At 44.2% G+C, this 20,787-nt stretch overlaps 2 protein-coding genes across 2 annotated transcripts in view; one reads left to right on the forward strand and one right to left on the reverse strand.

The window, feature by feature from the left end:
- The window catches only part of PRKCG (protein kinase C gamma), a 47,119-nt gene extending 46,429 nt beyond the window's left edge, over window positions 1-690 (reverse strand). Inside the window, exon 1 of the mRNA XM_079951213.1 lies at window positions 20-690. Coding sequence (XP_079807339.1) covers window positions 20-186 — 167 coding nt within the window. The 5' untranslated portion in view covers window positions 187-690. The remainder of the gene's footprint in view (window positions 1-19) is intronic.
- A 955-nt stretch (window positions 691-1,645) lies between these two features.
- On the forward strand, window positions 1,646-12,128 carry LOC307201796 (beta-2-glycoprotein 1-like). Its single transcript, XM_079951222.1, has 8 exons — window positions 1,646-1,753; window positions 7,838-7,993; window positions 8,867-9,052; window positions 9,265-9,376; window positions 10,162-10,238; window positions 10,643-10,822; window positions 10,990-11,187; window positions 11,784-12,128. The coding sequence occupies exons 1-8, from the start codon at window positions 1,684-1,686 to the stop codon at window positions 11,846-11,848; spliced, it is 1,044 nt and encodes a 347-aa protein (XP_079807348.1). The 5' UTR covers window positions 1,646-1,683; the 3' UTR covers window positions 11,849-12,128.
- Window positions 12,129-20,787: the final 8,659 nt, after the last annotated feature.

Genomic DNA, 20,787 nt, shown 5'->3' on the forward strand with positions numbered 1-20,787 from the left:
CAGGGTCAGGTTCTCTCACCAGATAAAGTCTGTGCAATGGCTGCAGAAGGTGGGTTGCTTGAAGAAGCGAGCGGTGAACTTGTGGCTCTTCACCTCGTGGATGACCTTCTGGCGTAGCGCCCCCTTGCGGCAGAAAAGCGGCTTAGTCAAGCATTCAGTCTCTGTTGGGGAGCTCAGCAGCGCCATGGTGCCACCTGGGGGAAGCCCCAGCAGCTTAACTGCTAGGGTCTTCAAGAGGGAGGGGCGGAGGGGTAGGAAAGAACCAGAGGGAAGAGGCGATTAAAAGCAGGCAAGAAAGATATGGGAGCTGGAGGGAGCAGATGGGTGGATGAGGAAGAGGGACCGGTGGATCGTCCAATGAATGAGAGAAGAGATGGAAAGTGGAGAACTGATGGAGGACGGAAAAGGACTGGAGGGATGTAGAAGGATGGATGGGGAGAAAAAGGAATGGGGAGGGATGGGAGATGAAGGAGGGATGGGCAACGAAGAGGTGAATGGAGTAAAAAAGAGAAAGAGAGAACAGAAAGAGAAGAAGATAGTGATAGGGAGAATGGCAAAACTGCTGATGGAAAAAAAAGAGAAGAGGGAGAGGTGAAAGCTCCCAGCAACAGCTCCACAGAACGAGAGACAGAGAGAGATGGAGAGAGAGAGAAACAAACAGGTTGTGGATTTGGGCTGTGTCTGTTTCTCGCCCAGGAATGGGAGATTTGGACGGGGGAGGCTGAGGCTGAGCAAGGGGGGAGGAGGGGGAGGAGTCAGAGTTTAAAGAGGAATCGCTGGGAAGGCTTTTCTCTCCCCCCACAGAAGCAGCCAGAGATCTCTCCCCTCTAACCCTTTTTCTACATTGTGCTGCCCACTAAGAAAACCCACCAGGTGCCTTGGTATCCACCCCTCTCTCGCCCACACACCAGGCACACGCACACACCCATCGGATTTCTTTCTCACTCCCTGAAGAAACCAGAATTTCTGAGCAAGAGTAAGGAAAATCTAAAGAGATTGGTGAAAGCAGCTGAGGGGAGAAGCTGAGATACTAAAAGGATCGCCTCCTGAATGGGATTGTGGAAGAATAAAGTGGTGCTATTAAAGAAGACTCACAACAGGGAGCCAGCTTTTCTGGATTCTCTGGGGGAGCAGAGAAATCCAGAGTGGAGAGAGTTAGGGTGATCCTTTTTGGAGAAGAGTAGGGCTTAGGCAGGTGTGGGATTTGTGGAGGTTTAGGACTCCTGGGTTCCTCTCTCTGTATGCTGACCCCCCCCCCCAGCTGTCTGTTGTCTTGTTTTGGAGTTCAGAGTTCCCTGTGACAAATGTGGAAGGCAGGTTGCCCTTTGGCAGGGTCCCATCCAGGCCTTGTTAATGAATAACTCTGGACACACAGTGGGAGAAATGGACATATATTTCAGAGGGGTGCTCAAATCCCAGTTACTTATAAGGCCGTCCCGTCAGCCTGCAAAACAAAATCCTGGAGCTTCGGCTGCCACCCTGGCACCCATTAATTTTGGTTCCTTTCTCAGAGCACCCAGGAATCTTGTGTCTCTGCCCCCTTGTCTCAAACTGCATTATCTAGGAGGCGCTAATACCCACTCCCAAAAACTTTCCTCGGACCAGCTAACCATTGCCTCTCTCCCAGAGAACGCAGGAAAGAACCTGTCTCCCCAAAACATAGGGTTGCATCCTCCTCGCATCATGTCCTCGCTCCTTTTCCTGGCACTGCTGGCGGTTCTCTGGTTCTCACAAGGCTCTGGACAAGTGGGAGGTGAGTCCCCACAGTCGCTTCACCCCTTTTCTGCTTTCAGTCCCTCTACCTGACTTTTCACCTCCCCTTCCTCATATTCCTTGCTCAGTCGTCCCTTACAAGCTGCTATATTAGGAACGTCGGTAGGTGCCATATACCAGGTCAGGCTATTTATCCATCAAGTCCTCTGTTGTCTGACAGGCAGGAGCTCTGCAGAGTCTGTCCCAGGCAGAAAGAGGTCTTTCCCATCAGCTCCTAGCTGATCCTTTTAACTGGAGATGACAGGGGTTTAACCTGGGACGTCCAGCACGTTAAGCAGTGAGCAATGCTGGGCCGGCTCTACCATTAGGAAGTGTGAGGCAGTCATGATCTGGGATATCATGAAAGGGCAACAGAATTGTGTAATTAGTTTTTATATTTGGCAAGCTGCTTGGGAGACTTTTATCTTTCATTAAGGATTGTATAAATTAATAAATAATGGTGATTTAAAATAACAACAGCGATTTAGATTATTGTGATTTCTTTTTCATTTCTTGGGAGAGGTGTGTGTGAGAGATTTTCTGCCTCATGTGCCAAAGCAAGCCTTGGGTACTACTTTGTGCCTCCACTTTGGCAGGGCAGGTGTGTTATGTGCCATCTGCCGCTCCTTCTGAGGCAGCAAAATGTCTTGGGCCAGTTCCGCTCCACCTTCCAGCCACTGACAAAACTCAAAGCTCTTGACTTGCTGAGGGAGGGACAAGGGAAGGCAGCATTTGCTATTCTACCTCAGGGAGAAAAATGTCTTGGACCGGCCCTAGAGCTGTGCTCCATCTCTACACACTGTGGAAAGATTGTACAGTGGTATCTCAGGTTAAGAACTTAATTTGTTCTGGAGATCCGTTCTTAAGCTGAAACTGTTCTTAACCTGAGGTACCACTTTAGCTAATGGGGCCTCCCGCTGCCGCCGCGCCGCCGGAGCACAATTTCTGTTCTCATCCTGAAGCAAAGTTCTTAACCTGAGGTTCTATTTCTGGGTTAGCAGAGTCTGTAACCTAAAGTTTCTGTAACCTGGAGCATATGTAACCCAAGGTACCACTGTATTTGCATTCTGCCCATTTGCAACTTGAGCTACCATCTTATATAAATCCAGGCTGCTGGGCTCAAGCAAGCCAAACATAGTTAGAGCAACAATTTTTGTTAGGCCCATCAGTGAAATGATATATCCTGGCATCAGCTGCAATGTTGCAGGGGGTCCTGGAGTATTCTGTAGTGCTCAGCCACTTGGAGCAGAAAACCCCCAGCTGTACCAGCTGTGTGCCTCAAACAGGACACAGGAGGAAATAATATACTCTCCCCTGCCCCCAAAGATGAGTCGGTTGGAAGGGCCATAAGTTCAGTGGTAGAGCAGCTGCTTTGCAGGAAGACGGTCCCAGGTTCAATCTATGCTAGGAGAGAAAGCAGTCTGAAATCCTGGAGACTTGCTACCAGTTAGTGCAGACAGTGTTGAGCTAGATGAACCATGGTCTGACTTGGTATAAGACAGCTTCCCATGAACACTTTATTATCTGTTCATTTTCTCTCACCCCTTTGTACTTTTCCCTAAAGCGTTTTTCACTAAAGGCTCAGGGTGCCAGATTTTTCTGATCTCATTCTGTGTTTGGAGAGGATCACGGAATACAAGCAGCCCGAAGTATAAAGCACCACTTTGTGAGAAGGAACTGTAGAGCCACAGAGTTGTGGAATTTATATATCCTGAACTATCTGTTGGCTTTTGACACATACTTTAAGACGCCAGGACTCTTAACCTTCTCAGACCTGTCCTGTGTCCAAATAGTTTTCCATTTACCTAACACGCTCTACCCTCAATAAAGACACTTGCATATATTTAGATTTCTAGGCTCTGCAGTCTTAAAACTGAGGATGTATAACCAGAATCCCTTCCCTCGCAGTCACTTTCAACACTTTTTATAGAAAGAAAACTGAAGCAAAAGCCAAGCATACAAAGAGAGAGACTGGAATTGGGCTGAGCTACAATAGGAATCTAGTTAGCTCACTGAAGTCTGAGCCCCTTACTCATAAGAACTTAAAAAGAGCTTGCTGGATCAGGCCAGTGGCCCATTTAGTCCAGCATCCTGTCTTCACGCTGGCCAACCAGATACCTTATTCTCTGCCTACTGTGTAAGATTGCCAGGTAGGGCTTCTTTCTTTCTGCTGTTTTCCTAACTTCCATTCACTTTTCTTCTCCCTATTCCCACACATATTCTCTCTCTCTCTCTCCATCCAGTGTACAATTTCTAAAATGGGAAGTATCAAGCTTATATGCCTAATTTTATCTCTGTCTATTATTAAATCAATGTATCTATCCATCTACTCATGGTGCAAATTGTCAAAAAAAATTTTTTAAATGCACACAGTTGTTACTAATGTGTTGCCGAGGATTAATGGGTTTGAGAAAGATCCAGACATCTTTCTTTAAGCTCATGCTTCTATTTCAAGGATATCACATTTCCCCTGCAATTAAAAGCATGTGTATATATATATATATATATATATATATATATATATATATATCTCCTACCAATCCCAGAAAATAGGTTTCCTGTCCCTCCCCCACAAGTTAGTTCTTGAATTTAGAGGGCCATGTGAAGTAACGTGACAGCAGAATGGATGTAGCACTATGGCAGTTCAGCTTATACAAAGCAAGCAAGGCAACTGAGGCTCACTTTGCAGATCATCAGGGTAAGCACACTGACTGCTACATAGCTAGGTTCTTACCTACACAAATAAACCATCCTCATGACGGACTGCATAAGTCATGTTATTAAATGTAAGCTGTTTAATAATAGTATCTTTTTATATATTTATTATTCAATATTCTGTGCATTTTATTTTAATTTTGTTAGCTTACAGGACCATTAAAATTTGTACCTCGGTGCAATATAATTTGGGAACTGAGTTTACAAGCTGATGTTAGAGCTACAACATCCAATCTAATTCTTGTACTTTTCCTTGTACTTTCCCATTGTCCCTTTGCTTCCTGTTTTGTGAAACACTTTGCCTGTTGCAGAGCTCTGGAGAATGTAAAAGCTTGCCATTATTTTTTAATTTGGTTGGTCCTAATAAAAGTGGATCTTTGGGGGGGGGTGTTTTTTTCCAAAATCCAGCTATGGATTTTGGAGGTTTTTTCCTTTCTGGGTCAGCTATAATTAGGCGTGTTACCTTTGGATGTATTGCTACTCACATGGCACCTTCGAGTGTTGCAGTCTAAACATTAAAATAAATATATATATTTTTTTAAAAAAAAAAAACATGTATGGACATAAACAGGTAGACAGCATTTCTTGTATCAGGCAGCTTTTCAAGCCAAGTATATATTTCTCCACCTGGTGGCCATTGCCAGCATCACAACTTTTCTCATTCAAGTTTGGAAAGGAAGGAAATGTTCATTTTGCTTAAGATACAAAGCTCTAAATATCCCTCTTTTTAACCCTCATGCCCTTCCATACAGAATATATTTAAGCCAAAGTCTCAAGATCTCTTCAAATGAGTGTTACTTCCCATTAACACCCTACCAACTGCTGTCATGCTCACAATTAGTTTTGCAGGAATTAGCAGGTGATAATGTTTATTATCTCCATATTGTGGAAAGTTCCACTAGCTGATTTCACTGGCACTTGCAAAAAGGCTCTTAAAACTATGGGAACAGCATGCCAACGAAGTTTCTTTCTGGTCCATTTGTAACCCTTCCCGTAATCAGGACCAGTGACAAAGTAGCCTTTCGACATTCGCATATGTAGAATTTCAGCCCCACATTTGAGACTGCAAGTACACAGTCAAGACTCATGGCTATTTTTTAAAAAATACGGTAGCCTAGCAGACAGGGAACACAACTCTGGGACTTTTGTTCAAGCCACCAGTGATTCTGTCATCTGTAAGAGAACCAGGGTAACTGATGGACCCAACTTGCTTCGGAAAGTGAATGACGTGATGATAAGAGTTTTAGAGGGAGTACAACCCTGACCGGAACATGTCGTCTACCTTGGACTGGGAAACTACAGCCGGTGGAACTACAGCCCATTAGAGTCAATGGGGCACTGCCCCACCAACCTCAAGTTGCCTTCGGCCAGCCCCCATGTGTCTGCCTTCCAAGGGGTGGCACCGGCTGCCAGCCTCTGCTGCTGCTGCTGCTAAGAATCATTAGGAAAGGAACTGAAAGTGCCAATATTATAAAGTGGTTACACAAATCCATGGGTAAATCCTATTTGGAATGCTGTGTACAGTTCTGGTTGCCTTACCTCAAAAAGGATATTGTTGAGTTGGAAGAGGTTAAGGAAAGCGCAACCAAAATAATCAAGGGATGGAACAACTACAGTGGTACCTCGGGTTAAGTACTTAATTCGTTCCGGAGGTCCGTTCTTAACCTGAAACTGTTCTTAACCTGAAGCACCACTTTAGCTAATGGGGCCTCCTGCTGCCGCCGCGCCACCAAAACACGATTTCTGTTCTCATCCTGAAGCAAAGTTCTTAACCCAAGGTAATATTTCTGGGTTAGCGGAGTCTGTAACCTGAAGCATATGTAACCTGAAGCGTATGTAACCCGAGGTACCACTGTACTCCCCAATGCGGGAAGGTTGCAGCATTTGGGGCTTTTCGGTTTAGAGAAGAGGCGAGTAAAAGGCTAGAAGTTTATGAAATTACACATGGCATGGAGAACATGGATAGAGAAGGGGGGGAATCCTTCTGCCATATCATTAGAGCTCATGGATATCCAATGAAACTGAATTTTGGAGGATTCAGGACAGACAAAAGAACGTACTTCCTCACACAGTACATACACAGTAAAACTACAGAATTTGCCGCCACACGAGCCAGTGATAGCCGCCATCTTGGATGGTTTTAAAAGAGGATTAGACAAGTCCGCTGAGGTAGAGGCTTTTAATGGCTACAAGCCACAAAGTCCACACTCTGCCTCCCCAGTCAGAGGCAGTTCGCTTCTGAATACCAGCTGGTGGCAACCACAGGAGGGAGAGGGCCCTTGCTCTCAGGCTTCCTAAAGGCATCTGGGAGCCTGTGTCTCTCACTTCTCTCCCACCTCAGTGGATATTCCCTGCTGTCAGCCTTTCTCTTCACTGAGCAGCCCCCAAATATCTTTCCCAAAATCTCCAGATATTATTTTGTTTTTATGTGCTCATCGTGATTCATTCTGGTTGGAGCCAGTGGGGTTAGCACAACATGCTGTTTTTAGGGTGGGGTGGGGATTGGTTTTTATGTTCTGATGTACATCACTTAAATATTGTTTTAATAATAAGCAGTTTACAAACGGTTTTGAATTTTTAAAAATAATAAAAACAAAAGATTTGGCTTTTTTTTAAAAAAAGAAAGCTAGGTTCATATTCTAACAGGTAACCCAATTGTTGTTGATTGCTGTCAACAGATTCAATGGATAATAATTCTTATTCTGTTACAATTCGGTTGGGGGGGGGGTGAAGGTTCTGCGTGGTTTTTTGAGTTCAGATTTTGGTTCAGTCTGACATCCTGCTTGTACACAAACCTAAACAAACAAGCACACGGCAGGAGTCGGAGACATTGCGAGAGTAATGAGGCACAGCTTAAAAATTAGGTTCAGCTGAGGGACATTTGAGAAGCTCGCTAGGAGTAAATGAGCCACGATGCCGAAATTATCTCATTCACCACAAGGAAAAGCAGGACCAGGCCTACCATGAGACAGCCCACTCAGATGGGAGATTTCAAAACAACGTTAAAGGATGGCCAACTGCCAATTATTTAGTTTACTGTGATATTTTGTATCGCCTCAAGAGGAGGAGACACTATTTGAATTTTTTGTTTGAGGCAACAAAGCATATTGGAGCTTCTTGTTAGGGCATAGCTGTCAACTTTCCCCTTTTCTTGGGGGAATCCTATTCGGAATAAGGGAATTTCCCCTAAAAAAAAGGGAAACGTTGACAGCTATGTGTTAGGGAAGGGAAGGAAGGTATTTTCACCTTCGACTCCCCCATTACAGACACACAGACGTAGCTCTTAAATACGATTGTATATCACTTGCCTCTTTCCCCGGTCTCATTCCCTCGTATCTGTGTAACCACTTATCTTTTCTTCTATTTGCAGTCAGGAATCTGACTGACCCCAAATGTCCACTGCGGAAGAAGAATTTTACAATGCTGACAGGGCAGACGTGCCAGAAGAACTGTGAGCGCCGCAGGTGCTCTAAAAGCAGGAAGTGTGAATGTGACGGGGAATGTGGAATGAGCTGCATTTCTACAGGTAGAAATTTGACCACCTAATCCACACACAGGAATATTCACAGAAAATCCAGGCATTTACATGCTTCCCAGTCCTTCCTACCTAACTCTGCCCTAGCCACTTTATAGAGATTTCAGAAGTGCTCCGTTACCAGAAAAAAAATCCTTTAAACCAGTTTAGAGAACTTGAGACTTCTGATTCCCAAACTCCAAACTTCAGCCATCTAGTCTTCATCCCCCATTCCAGAAGAACCTAAGATTTATAGTTTTATGTCAGTTTCAAGATATGTATGTGTTTGTTTATATATTGAAAGTTGCTTTGAGTTGCTTTGGTTTTTTAAAAAAAAATCAATAAATTTAATAAATAATCATTCCCAGATCCTTCTCTCCTACCTGCACATCTCCAATCACATTCCAGTTGCAATGATCCCAAGATGCTAGGTCATAGCCTCTCATTTTTCCTTATGAAACAGGTTTCATTCCTCTTCCGGCTCCCATAACTCCAAAACACCACCTAGCCCACATTCACCATCCCATTAGGTGGGAAGAACTGTTTTCTAGTATTCCCAGCCCTGCTCTAGCATCTAGCCTTCCATTTATTCCTTTTCCAGAGGAGTCCTGGTCTCCAGATTCCTTAACCCCTCCTTTGCCCCATTTAAGAAAATTCAATATTCCTGATTGCCAGTTCCCTGTTGCTTCAACCTACTACACCCCAAAAGATCAGCGCTCCTGGTTTTCATCTCTTTCTGTCCATTAGACCTTCTATTTCCTCACAAGAACCCAGGAGTTCTTCTTCCAACATGGATCACTAGACCCTGAGAATCCAGGCTCAACTCTTTCCCACAAAATTCCGGGTTCTCAACAGCCACCATCTTTCTTTCTGTATTCTTCCAAGGCTTGAGGTGTGCATGGCCGGTGACAATTGACAATGCAGAGACACAACTGGTCCAGGAATCCACTATGTTTGGGGACTTAATGGAGGTGACATGCAAGCCTGGATTTATAATGGCTGATGGGCAGGAAGTGGCAATAAGTCGCTGCCAAGGAGATGCGAAGTGGAGCTTCACTTTACCCTGTGAAGGTAATCAACCATTTCCTACCATTGTCATCAATAATTACCAGGAGGGACCAAGCTCGCAACCACCTCTTATTCAACCTAGAACAGCCACTGATAACCCTCCACCACTACAGTGCCTCCACCAGATGACAAACAAAACCCAACAATTTGTCTAATGCACCAAGGATACAGACTTATCAAGCATTTTCTTTCTTCCCCTTCCTCTTCTTTATCAGATGCTCGTAACCCACCATCCCACTGCAAATCTCCACCAGAGATCGAAAATGGATCCCATGAAAGGGGCCCTTACAACACAGGAAGGGAAGTGCACTACTGGTGTGACGATGGGTAAGTCAGTTGTTCAGGTTGTGAGCCTGAGGGCAGGGACTGTCTTAGAACTGATTTGTTCTAAGTGGTTCAAAGAGTCTTTCTGGGCTAAAGAGCGTGTTAGAAATGATGTAAATAAAACTATCCTCAACTCCATCACTTACTCCAACACGCTGATCAGCATACACATCCCATTTTATTTTATTTTATTTGTGGCGCTGTGGTCTAAACCACTGAGCCTAGGGCTTGCCGATTGGAAGTTCGGCGGTTTGAATCCCTGCAACGGGGTGAGCTCCCATTGCTCGGTCCCAGCTCCTGCCAACCTAGCAGTTCAAAAGCACGTCTAAGTGCAAGTAGATAAATAGGCACTGCTCCAGGGGGAAGGTAAACAGCATTTTCGTGCGCTGCTTTGGTTTTGCCAGAAGCAGCTTAGTCATGCTGGTCACATGACCCAGAAAAACCGTCTGTGGACAAACGTCGGCTCCCTTGGCCAGTAAAGCGAGATGAGCACCGCAACCCCAGAGTCATTCGCGACTGGACTTAACTGTCAGGGGTCCTTTACCTTTACCTTTATCATACCATTCTCATGCAAAAACACCACTGATAGTGTCTGAACATATATATAATGTTACAATTTCATAAAATGAGGTAGAACAATAAAAAAGTCAGTCAGCTGTTTTTAAAAAGCATAAAAACATTGTCTGCCTCAAAATATAAATCTAATAAATACTATCTCACATCTGGACTCAAGCGGAAAGCTACTGAATACTTCCTTCTGATTTCTTCTTCTTCTTCCTACCTCACAGATATCGCCTAGAGGGACCCAGTTCTCTTTTATGCCAAGAGAATGAGGAATGGTCACATGCAGCCCCAACCTGCCACCGTAAGTAGTCAAGATTATTGGGGTGGTGGGGACCAAGCTTCTTTCTGGCTGCTTGATTAGTAGAATTGTTATATTCCTTAGTAACACAGATCCACACATTTCACCACATATACCTCAAATAAACCAGAGGAAACTCCACCTGGAAGTACATTATAAGTTCTGAGTCAAAGGCGAAGCAACTTCTGCCTTTACCAACCAATATATCCATCCATTCACACATACACATGCTGACCTACCCAATAAAGCATCCATCATCCTTCTATACATCACTCCATATTTATTTCTCTGTTCATAAATCCAAATAAACACCCATCCATGAGTTCTTTATCTGTCCATCTGTTCCATCCATTTACACACACACATTCACACACATACTTAGAATACTTTTCTTTTTCTCTCCCTAGCTGTGACCTGTTCCCGACCCCCCAATATTGCTGAAGCAACCCTGGTTGCTGTGCACCAGTCTGAATACCCCGTGGGAACTGTCATCTATTACTTGTGTAACAAGGACTTCCTCTTAGATGGCTCTAACAGAGTGGTTTGCCTGGAGAATGGAAACTGGTCCCAACTACCCTACTGCAGAGGTACTTTCCTCCTAATCCCCACTGCTTTTTACATACTGACAATTACTTTACCAACCCATCCATTAGATTCCATACCAGCATCCCCATTGTCTTTGCTGTTCCAGATGGTGAAAAGCCAATGGGTCTGTCAACCGTACTTAACAGGCTTTGTTTCTTACCCTTACCAGCCCGCTGTCCCATCACTGCCAAGAGGAGCCGGATGATCTACCAAGGGCATAAGCTCTGGGTCTATGAGATCCCTGATGGTCTGGTTCATCATGGAGAAATTGTCACATTTTTCTGCCGTAGTGAGAACAAGACCTGCAGTTTTACGGCCGACAGCCAGTGTTTCGATGGTGTGTTGAAGATGCCCGACTGCTACGATGGTGAGACAGAAAACAACCCTGCACAAAACAACATTGGGTGTTAAGTTTTGGTAGACTGGGGGCAGGAGACTGGAACTGTTACGAATATTATTGCTTTATGCTCTTGGGAGGCAGGTCTCCACAAGCTAGTCTCTCTTGCAATATATCTCAGAACATTGAGCTCATGACTGGTGCGGTATGTGCCATATTCCAGGCACTGTCCTCCATTTGGGGCTCCACTTCCAGATTTCATTGTGGAGAAGTTCAGTTCCTCATTAAAACAAACTTGAAGTCTGACAAGTATATAGAAAAATTCATCCCTCTAACACCAAAATTGTGCAATCAGCACGCAAAGGAACCGAAGTACACTTGAGTAATTAACCACAATTATAGAACCGTTCGTTTCTGATCAAAGAGCTTGAGTTGGGATTGGGAAATGCATAGCATAAAATCTTAGTATTCCTATTTTAGATATTCTGCTAGCTTCACAGAGGATTTGCACCACCCCCTGTTTGAGGGATGGGGGACACCATACATAGTCCAGAGGGTCCATTTTCATTAAATTCCAACCCTCATTGCAAACAGCTTTGCTGATTCCCTTCTCTTTCTTCTTACAGAGCCTACCTATCTGCAATACCACCTGTTCCCCAAAAGAGTTGTATCTGAAATACCTGCTTGTTGAGCACCCCTTCAACCCATACATTCCCCAATGAGACGCTTCCTTCTCTTCTTGTTCTGGCTCAGCAGGCCTCTTGGAAGTGCGGAAAAGACAGATGGAAAAGAGGCAATCAACACAAGCAAATAGGAAACCAGCCACATTTGAAACAGAGATCGGGCCTGGGAATTTAAGTATACTGATGGCCAACAGCTAGCTATTTTATTGTACTCTATTTATTTTCTATCTTTGTTGCTCCCCAGATGAGCAAGAGATCCCTTTCAGGTCATAAAAACATGCAAGTCAATTTCCTATGTACCCCTTGTTTTTCTCCATTCATCAAGCTGTATGGCTGGATTGACAAATCAGTGCCAACATGATACCACTGGAGGGCTTTTTAAACATGAAGGCAGTTTCATGCAGTAGTTTTTATATAGTGTGTCAAGCATTCAGTACACTTCACATAAATTATTTGCAGTGATCCTACCAATAGCCCTGGAAGGTGAGATTTGAATTATCCATTATATACGAGGGAAGGGCTAAGTCTGAGTAAACAGTGAATGGCTAAGGTTACCCAGAGAGCATATGTGGCTCAAGGAAGTTAATCTGTACCAAGGACTTCTGATCTTATACAGTGGTACCTCGAGTTACATACGCTTCAGGTTACATACGCTTCAAGTTACAGACTCCACTAATCCAGAAATAGTACCTCGGGTTAAGAACTTTGCTTCAGGATGAGAACAGAAATCGTGCTCTGGCAGCGCGGCAGCAGCAGGAGGCCCCATTAGCTAAAGTGGTGCTTCAGGTTAAGAACAGTTTCAGGTTAAGAACAGACCTCCAGAACGAATTAAGTACTGAACCCGAGGTACCACTGTATTGCAGTTCATATCTTACGAATTATGCTACACCAGTTTTCTGTATGCTTAGAAAATATTCCTCCACCACAAAAGGGATTGTATTCAAGTAAATTAAAAAGGGGGAAGGAAAAGAGTTTAAAGTTGCAATCTTATGCATTCTTACTTGGAGTAAACATAAATTAACTTGATGAGGGAAGCTTACAATGCAGTCCTACACATCTCATCAGAAGTATGTCCCATTGAGCTGAACGGAGCTTACTCCCAGGAAAGCTGATGTAGAACTGCAGCCTTCTTTCTTACAACTCATCCACAGAACTGAGCTGTGCAACAGGCAAAAAAACTGAACATAGCCTCAGATTGGTGGTGCTACAGGAAGCAGGCTGAAGCCAATCGTAACAATGGGCAGGTGCAACATTCGTCCCAGGCCCCGAGGCCTTGTGACATGGGGCTGTGTATGAAGAGAATGAAAACATAAGGCAACTGAAAAACAAGCCTGGAATGAGGTTTACAGCTGATGCTACTGGATACTCGTGTAAATTGATTTGTACATAATAAACTGCACTTGTTATACAACAGTGTGAACTTGTGCTCGCCATGCAACAGAGAGAAACAAAACAGACCTCTGAGGTGCGCTGGTCATGCTGCTGCAGATGGTTTTAGAGTTGTCACTCTTTCTAGCAGGGCTTTTCCACAGATGAAATTAGGTACATCCCCATCACTTGGGTGGGTGGCACTGAAACTCCTTAATGTAAGCAAACCTCGGCTCCCATCCAAAGTGGCTGTCCGCCATGTTTTGATAACCTGGGGTGTCATTAAATGGGACCCAGGTGAATGTCATGACCTGAGACCCACTGTGATCAATACAACAGGTAGGCATTTCTGATCATACCTTGCTTTCCCAGCACTGATATGTCTGCTCTAAGTCAGTTTCTAATTACAATAGCTTACAGTCTGCTATTAGCAGGTAGAAGGACACCAAGAAGAGCTTGTGCCAATTCGGAATGCAGGGAATCCACAACAAATTCAGATTTTACCATTCTACCTGGACTACAAATGTAGCCCATACCGCTCTAACTAGGGCAAGGCCTACAAGTAGCACTGTCTTGAGGGCCCCCTGAACTGAGGGCTCTGGCTGCATATGCATACCCTCCAACATTTCTCCAATGAAAACAGGGACGTCCTGTTCCACAATGGTAATTTTACTATTTATACCCCCACACATCTTCCTGCATTGCCCCAGCCACTCTGGGCAGCTTCCAACATATATAAAAAGATAATTAAACATTAAACATTTTGTTATGTACTGAGTTGAATAGGATCCAAACTGCAGCAGTCTGATTGGTCCTAGAACAATAGGATCCAAATTGCAGCAGTCTGATTGGTCCTAGAACAATAGGATTCAGAATGCAGCAGTCTGATTGGTCTTAGAACAATGCAGCAGTATGATTGGTTGGCAGGAACCACCCAATCATGCTCCAGATATAAGTGAATCCACAACCTGATTGGCTTACAGTAGAATTCCAGAATTAGCCAATCATGTGCAGCCCATTGTGTAAATAATGTATATAAAGCAGATACTTTGAGGGGACATTCATTCATTCCTCCTCACCACTATGAGCTGAATAAAGAGCATGAAATCACTTTGCAACTCTGAGTATATTTCACATTTTTTTAAAAAAACTTTGCTATACAGGATTGTCTTCAGATGGCTTGGGGGCCGGATAACTCCCTACCTTCCAACATTTCTCCAATGAAAAAAGGGACACCCTAAGGAAAAGTTGGACATTCTGGGATCAAATCAGAAACTGGGATGTCTTATCTAAATGAGGGACATCCCTGGAAAATATGGACACTGGGAAGGTCTACATCTGTTGAATTTCTGCATTTCATGTAGCTCTTAAAAGACAAAGGAGCACTACTTGACAGGGGCGCAGCAATTTGAGGTTACTGGCTAGCATTCACACGTACCTTCTTCTCTCCATTCTATGCTTTTTGGCTAACCATTTTGCCAGTTCAAGGGGAGAGAGCCTAAGCCAAGATTTAGACTGACTGGGGCCAAGCATATTTCAGCCTGATGAAAATGTGGAAGGGAAAACCATATGTCTTGTGCCTCCATTTTTAAGCTCCTCTACAAATAGAGACGGGAAACATTTAGCAGTCCCATTTCTGTCACAAAGTGCTCCCCAACCCCTTCCTGGCTTGTTGCTAGGCAACAGGCCTATTTCCCCCTGGAGCCTTAGCAATGGTGACAGGGGTTGGGGTGCGACACCAGTGCCTAAATTGAGAGAAATATAAGGAACATGGGGCCTGGGGTGGGGGGTGGGGTGAGTCTCTGAGGAGGGCCTTAAAGTTCCCACAAAGATCTGCAAGTGAGGTCAACTCAACCCCTTAGATTAACAAAGAGGTGACAAGATGTTGGGTGGGAACTGGATTTCACCTCACTACTAACGTGTAGAAAAGGGAGGCAGCAAATCTAAAGACTATACAGTGGTGCCTCGCAAGACGAAAAGAATCCGTTCCGCGAGTCTCTTTGTCTAGCGGTTTTTTCGTCTTGCGGCTTAGTGGCTTTTAGCGGCTTAGCGGATAAGCGGATAAGCGGCTTAGCGGCTTAGAGGCTTAGAAAAAGGGGGGAGGGGAAAAAACCCGCAGGAACTCGCAAGACATTTTCGTCTTGCGAAGCAAGCCCATAGGAAATTCGTTTTGCGAAGCACCTCCAAAATGGAAAACCCTTTCGTTTAGTGGGTTTTCCGTCTTGCAAGGCATTCGTCTTGCGGGGCACCACTGTACAAACCCAAAAGCAACAGAAAACCAGGAAATTTGGTATTGAGTATGATGCCTTTCAGTGAGTCCTACCCAGTGCACTTTGAGCTACAGTAGCTCTAGTTTCAAACCCTGTCACTGGTTATCAAAGTTACTATTACAGACTTGAAAAGACATCAGAACTGTTTGACTAAGAAAATCATGCACAACCACAGAATAAAGCCATTGGGACTAAATATGAAGAAACATTTCAATAATCACCATCTTCAAATATGTTCATTATTGCTCACAAACCAGACAAAGAAAACTTAGGGCTCATCCAGTCAACCTATTTGTTAAGCATTCATCCTGATTTGCTTGGGTGAATTGGTGCTTCCAGACTCTCATCATTTTGGGGAAGGATGCAATCACATCCCTGCAATTGCAGGTTGCACAATTATAGTTGATTTGGAATAATGCACAATATATAGTTGATTTGGGGAAGAGCAAACCTTCTTCCCCCAAAGGTCAGACTTCTTTGCAATGAGGAAAGTGATGGGAAAATGCACCGGAAAGTGAGGGATAACACTTGCTTTGATGCAATGTCATCTAACCTCACTTGCAAACAATTCAGAATGAATGCTGATTAAATAGCTACTGTCTACTAATCCTCCGGGACGTGGGTGGCGCTGTGGGTTAATCCACAGAGCCTAGGACTTGCCAATCAGAAGGTCGGCGGTTCGAATCCCTGCGACGGGGTGAGCTCCCGTTGCTTGGTCCCTGCTCCTGCCAACCTAGCAGTTCAAAAGCACGTCAAAGTGCAAGTAGATCAATAGGTACCGCTCTGGCGGGAAGGTAAACGGCGTTTCTGTGCACTGCTCTGGTTCACCAGAAGCGGCTTAGTCATGCTGGCCACATGACCCGGAAGCTGTACGCCGGCTCCCTCGGCCAATAAAGCGAGATGAGCGCCGCAACCCCAGAGTCGGCCACGACTGGACCTAATGGTCAGGGGTCCCTTTACCTTTTTACTAATCCTCCCTGTCCCTGCAAACAAATCAAAATGAATGCTCAATCAACAGGCTGCCCAAAATTTATGGGGCGCTTAGATTATATCCAGTCTTTATGGAGCATTTGTTCTGATTTGGTTGTGGGGAGGTTATATGACACTGAGCAGTCATTCCAATTTGCTTATGGGGTTTGCATTTGTCTTCCCATTAATTCCCATCTCACATTTTTCAAGACATTTCCCTGTCACTTTCCTAGCTGCAAAAAGTTGGTTTCTTTTTCAAAAGTGCATTTGATATGCTAGAATGACTTTGATCCACTTGAGCAAACCAAACTTCCCTGGTATGCACATGAATTGCTCTCTCAAAATACTGACAGTCTGGACGTGGTTTAAAACAAAAACAAAACAGAGGAGAGAAGCATATAAACGGAAGATTTACAAACTGCATGCAAGCTAAAGATAACAAAAGATAAAACGAGGCAAAAGGTGAACAAAATGGCTGGGCACAGGATTGCCCTTTGTGTTAATCATCGCTTTTCTAAAATAAAATAAAAACCTTCAGTTTTTGGATATGCAAAGTATAACTGCCAGCTGCTAGCAAAGGTCATGTACACAAGCATTTATTCCAGAAAAAAAATAATCCGACAGTTTTTGTATGCAATGTGTGACCATGTGTGTAGGAAAAAGAGGTGAAGGTCACTATTGACGACAAAATGATCTCTCTCTCTCTCTTGCCTGCCAAACCACCAGGCCAAGTATAAGTAATGGTTGCCACTGGGATAAAAGCAAAAACACAGCCTCCACATCCCTCCAAGTTCCTGGAAGCCACCTGAAAAGGGTGAGTGACCTAGTGAGTAACTAGGATGCTATATGCTCCAACTGCCAGGGACAGCCCCTATTATCCAGACTCTGGTAAATATAGCCAAGCCTCTTTTCTTGTCCCTAATTTTTGCTTTTAAATGAGATGCCTTGTTAAAATGTTAATGGAGTGTGAGCTGTGTGGTATTCATGGCAGGACTTGGGGGAGGGGGGGCGGAATCCAGGAACCCAACAATCAGAATAATCAGACCCCTTCAAAAAAATGCAGCATTGCTACCTTACATTATTAAGCAAACCAAGTAATACCCATTGCCATCTAAAGATGAGCACCCCCATAAAAGTTCAGAGTCTAAAAATTACCTAAGTGCATCACTGTGTGAGTTGAGTTGCTGGCATTGCAAATATTCAGTGTTTCAGGGTCAATCCACAAATATGTGAAATGTGTGTTTGCATTTCATGTACCTGTTGGAAGGAACGAAGGAAGCCAAGGTGTAGAAGAAACAACCAGAGTTAGGACCACAGCCGATGAGGACAGAGAGGTACCTCTTTCTCCTGTACTATCAACAAAAACCCCCACCCTCCAGATCTTATTCCTCCAGAATGAAAGCTGCCAGGGCAGCCATCATCTCTAAGTGGGGAATGGGTGCACATTGTTCTGCCAGATGCTCTGGCCTACAAATCCCATCATCCCTGATCATTGGTCTTCAGCTGGGACTGATAAGGGTTGTAGTGCAAAACTTGGTGGCAGAGCACCACGTTGGCAACCGCTGCTCCACAACACCGAAGGCACATGCACAAACACTATGGCATCAAGCCTTAGGCATGAACACAAAGCAAGAGCATAGCCCGCTGCTTCCACTGCTGAGTTGACAAGATATTCTAGGACAATTATGTTTTCTGTAAAGCGCCATCAGTTACTCTTATGGTTTGTAGGAGCACCCACTGGGCAATTTCAGAATAAACAAATGCAGCATACTGCAGGCAAAGAGCCTGTAAGCATGTGAAATAATGGAGGGGCTGGGACTGGACAAGCAATAACCAAGAAGCATGGCCTTATTTTCAGCTATGAAATGTTGGAGGGTGTGGGATGGGGAATTGAAGCTCCTCTCAAGGGGACAGCCATTTTCAGCAGTGTCCCTTTCATTTCTGGACCTACTCCTGCTGCAACTGTCTAGGCTTAAGGAAGAAGGAACTGTGCCATTTATTTTTCCAGATACATCTCTTGAACTCCCTGCAGAATGGTTGCATGAACTATATTCCTGGATGACATGTTAACAGAAGCAAAACAGAAGGATGCTACGAAGATCTGGTTGCAAAGCAAAACCCACCTTCTCTTTGTTCCTCTTGCCAACCACAGTCAATAACAGTCCATTCCAGACAAGAGAAGGAACAGGAAAATTGCAGACATGGGTGGCACTGTGGGTTAAACCACAGAGCCTAGGACTTGCCAATCAGAAGGTCGGCGGTTCGAATCCCCGCGACGGGGTGAGCTCCCGTTGCTCGGTCCCTGCTCCTACCAACCTGGCAGTTCGAAAGCACGTCAAAGTGCAAGTAGATAAATAAGTACCGCTCTGGCGGGAAGGTAAGTGGCGTTTCCGTGCGCTGCTCTGGTTCGCCAGAAGCGGCTTAGTCATGCTGGCCACATGACCCAGAAGCTGTACGCCGGCTCCCTCGGCCAATAAAGCAAGATGAGCGCCGCAACCCCAGAGTCGGTCACGACTGGACCTAATGGTCAGGGGTCCCTTTACCTTTACCTGCAGAGCAGAGATGGTTTAAGCCAATAAGTGGAGCCACACAACGCAGGGGGAGAGAAATGCCCAAACAAAACCTAGGTCACTTGCTAGCTAAGCTGACCTAGAGCAACATGTTCTCCCAGCCCAAAATCTGAATTTCAGAAGGGCTGAATCTGTCAATTTCTATTCTTCTTAGTTTCTCATTTTTCTAGCATTAAATTTAGTCCTCCACATGTCAGAATGAAATTTATTTTTAAAGACCTTTTGAAAAATCATCTATATTTTAGTGTGACATTACCCTAATATATACATTTTTCTATGCAATTTTGCCAAATATACCTCTTTCACAAAGCAATTTTCCCAGACAGAAAGCATTTCTGTATAGTATTCTTTCACTAATATTAGTTTCTATGCATACTTTACCCTAGTAGATGCATTTTTGTAACAATTACTCGGTTTACTTGGCTGGAGAATTGCACCGTAAGATCTGCAGAAGTGCAGAGTATTGTTTTTGGAAACTGCAAATTAGGTAGTTCCACCTTTAAATGCAAACTTAAACAAATCTCTCCCCCATCCCTACTTGGGATATAGCTTCACAAAAAGGAAGTTTTAATGGAGGACAATTCCCTGTTGCATAACATCCTAAGAATTCCTATCACCAAGCAGGTGATTTGCATTGTTAGGTCACTTCCTGTCTCGTTTAACAGCAATAGATTTCAGCTGAGGCTTCTTTCACCTCAGCCTTCCTAGAGTCCAATTAGCTACCCTTTCCACCCTGACTCTTTTCCCCACAGCATTTGGAACATTTAGGATGTAGCTTGTGAGCATTCTGTTGTTGACACTTTCCCCATCAACAGAATACAGTTGTACCTCGGGTTACATACACTTCAGGTTACATACACTTCAGGTTACAGATTCCGCTAACCCAGAAATATTACCTCAGGTTAAGAACTTTGCTTCAGGATGAGAACAGAAATCGTGCTCTGGCGGCACAGCGGCAGCGGGAGGTCCCATTAGCTAAAGTGGTGGTTCAGGTTAAGAACAGTTTCAGGTTAAGAACGGACCTCTGGAACGAATTAAATACTTAACCCGAGGTACCACTGTACTAAGTAAGGTATTTGGGGCAGTGAGTGAGGCCCATTGTTTAATGGCAGGGCCTTCTAAGCTCAATAGCACTGATGAGTGTTGACAGCAGGCAGAAGCTTCTACATGGTGAAGAAGAGTCTGCTCCTAGCCAAGGATGGAAAGTTCTGTCAGTTTCGGTCCTCTCCTTTTTCTCATCTGGAATTCAGTTATCCCTATTTCTGCAATTTCTATGAAAACCCACATGAATTTTTTCTAGTATTATAGCACATATTTATCCTACTAAACACAGTTTTGTATGTAATTTTGACTAGCATACATATCGTTGTCTCCTGATATAAGGCATTTTAAATACTATTTTCTTTTTAATGCACACTTTCGCCTTCCATATGCATTGTTGTAAACACTGGTTACAGAACTGCATCACAAAATGCAGATAAGCCAAAAATGTCAAAGGACGGCTGAGATTCAGTTCTCATATTGCTTCAGAAAGTGCAAAAGTGATAGTTTAGGCTTTAAATTCGAACTGAGTCGGGGTTTTCCTCCATTGCTGCTCCTGGTTCTTGCTGAATTGTCGTATGATGGCTGATTCTGAACCTTCCAACAGTTGTCCTATCTGTCCCGTCCTTGGACCTATTAATGATTTGCAAGCCATGAGCAAAGGAACAGAGTGTGAAGTCAATGGCAGGGAGGAGTGGGTAGAAAAGAGGTAGGGTCTTGCCCAAGAGC

The sequence above is a fragment of the Podarcis cretensis genome (assembly GCF_951804945.1).
Source record: "Podarcis cretensis genome assembly, chromosome: 13".
NCBI classification, from domain to species: domain Eukaryota; kingdom Metazoa; phylum Chordata; class Lepidosauria; order Squamata; family Lacertidae; genus Podarcis; species Podarcis cretensis.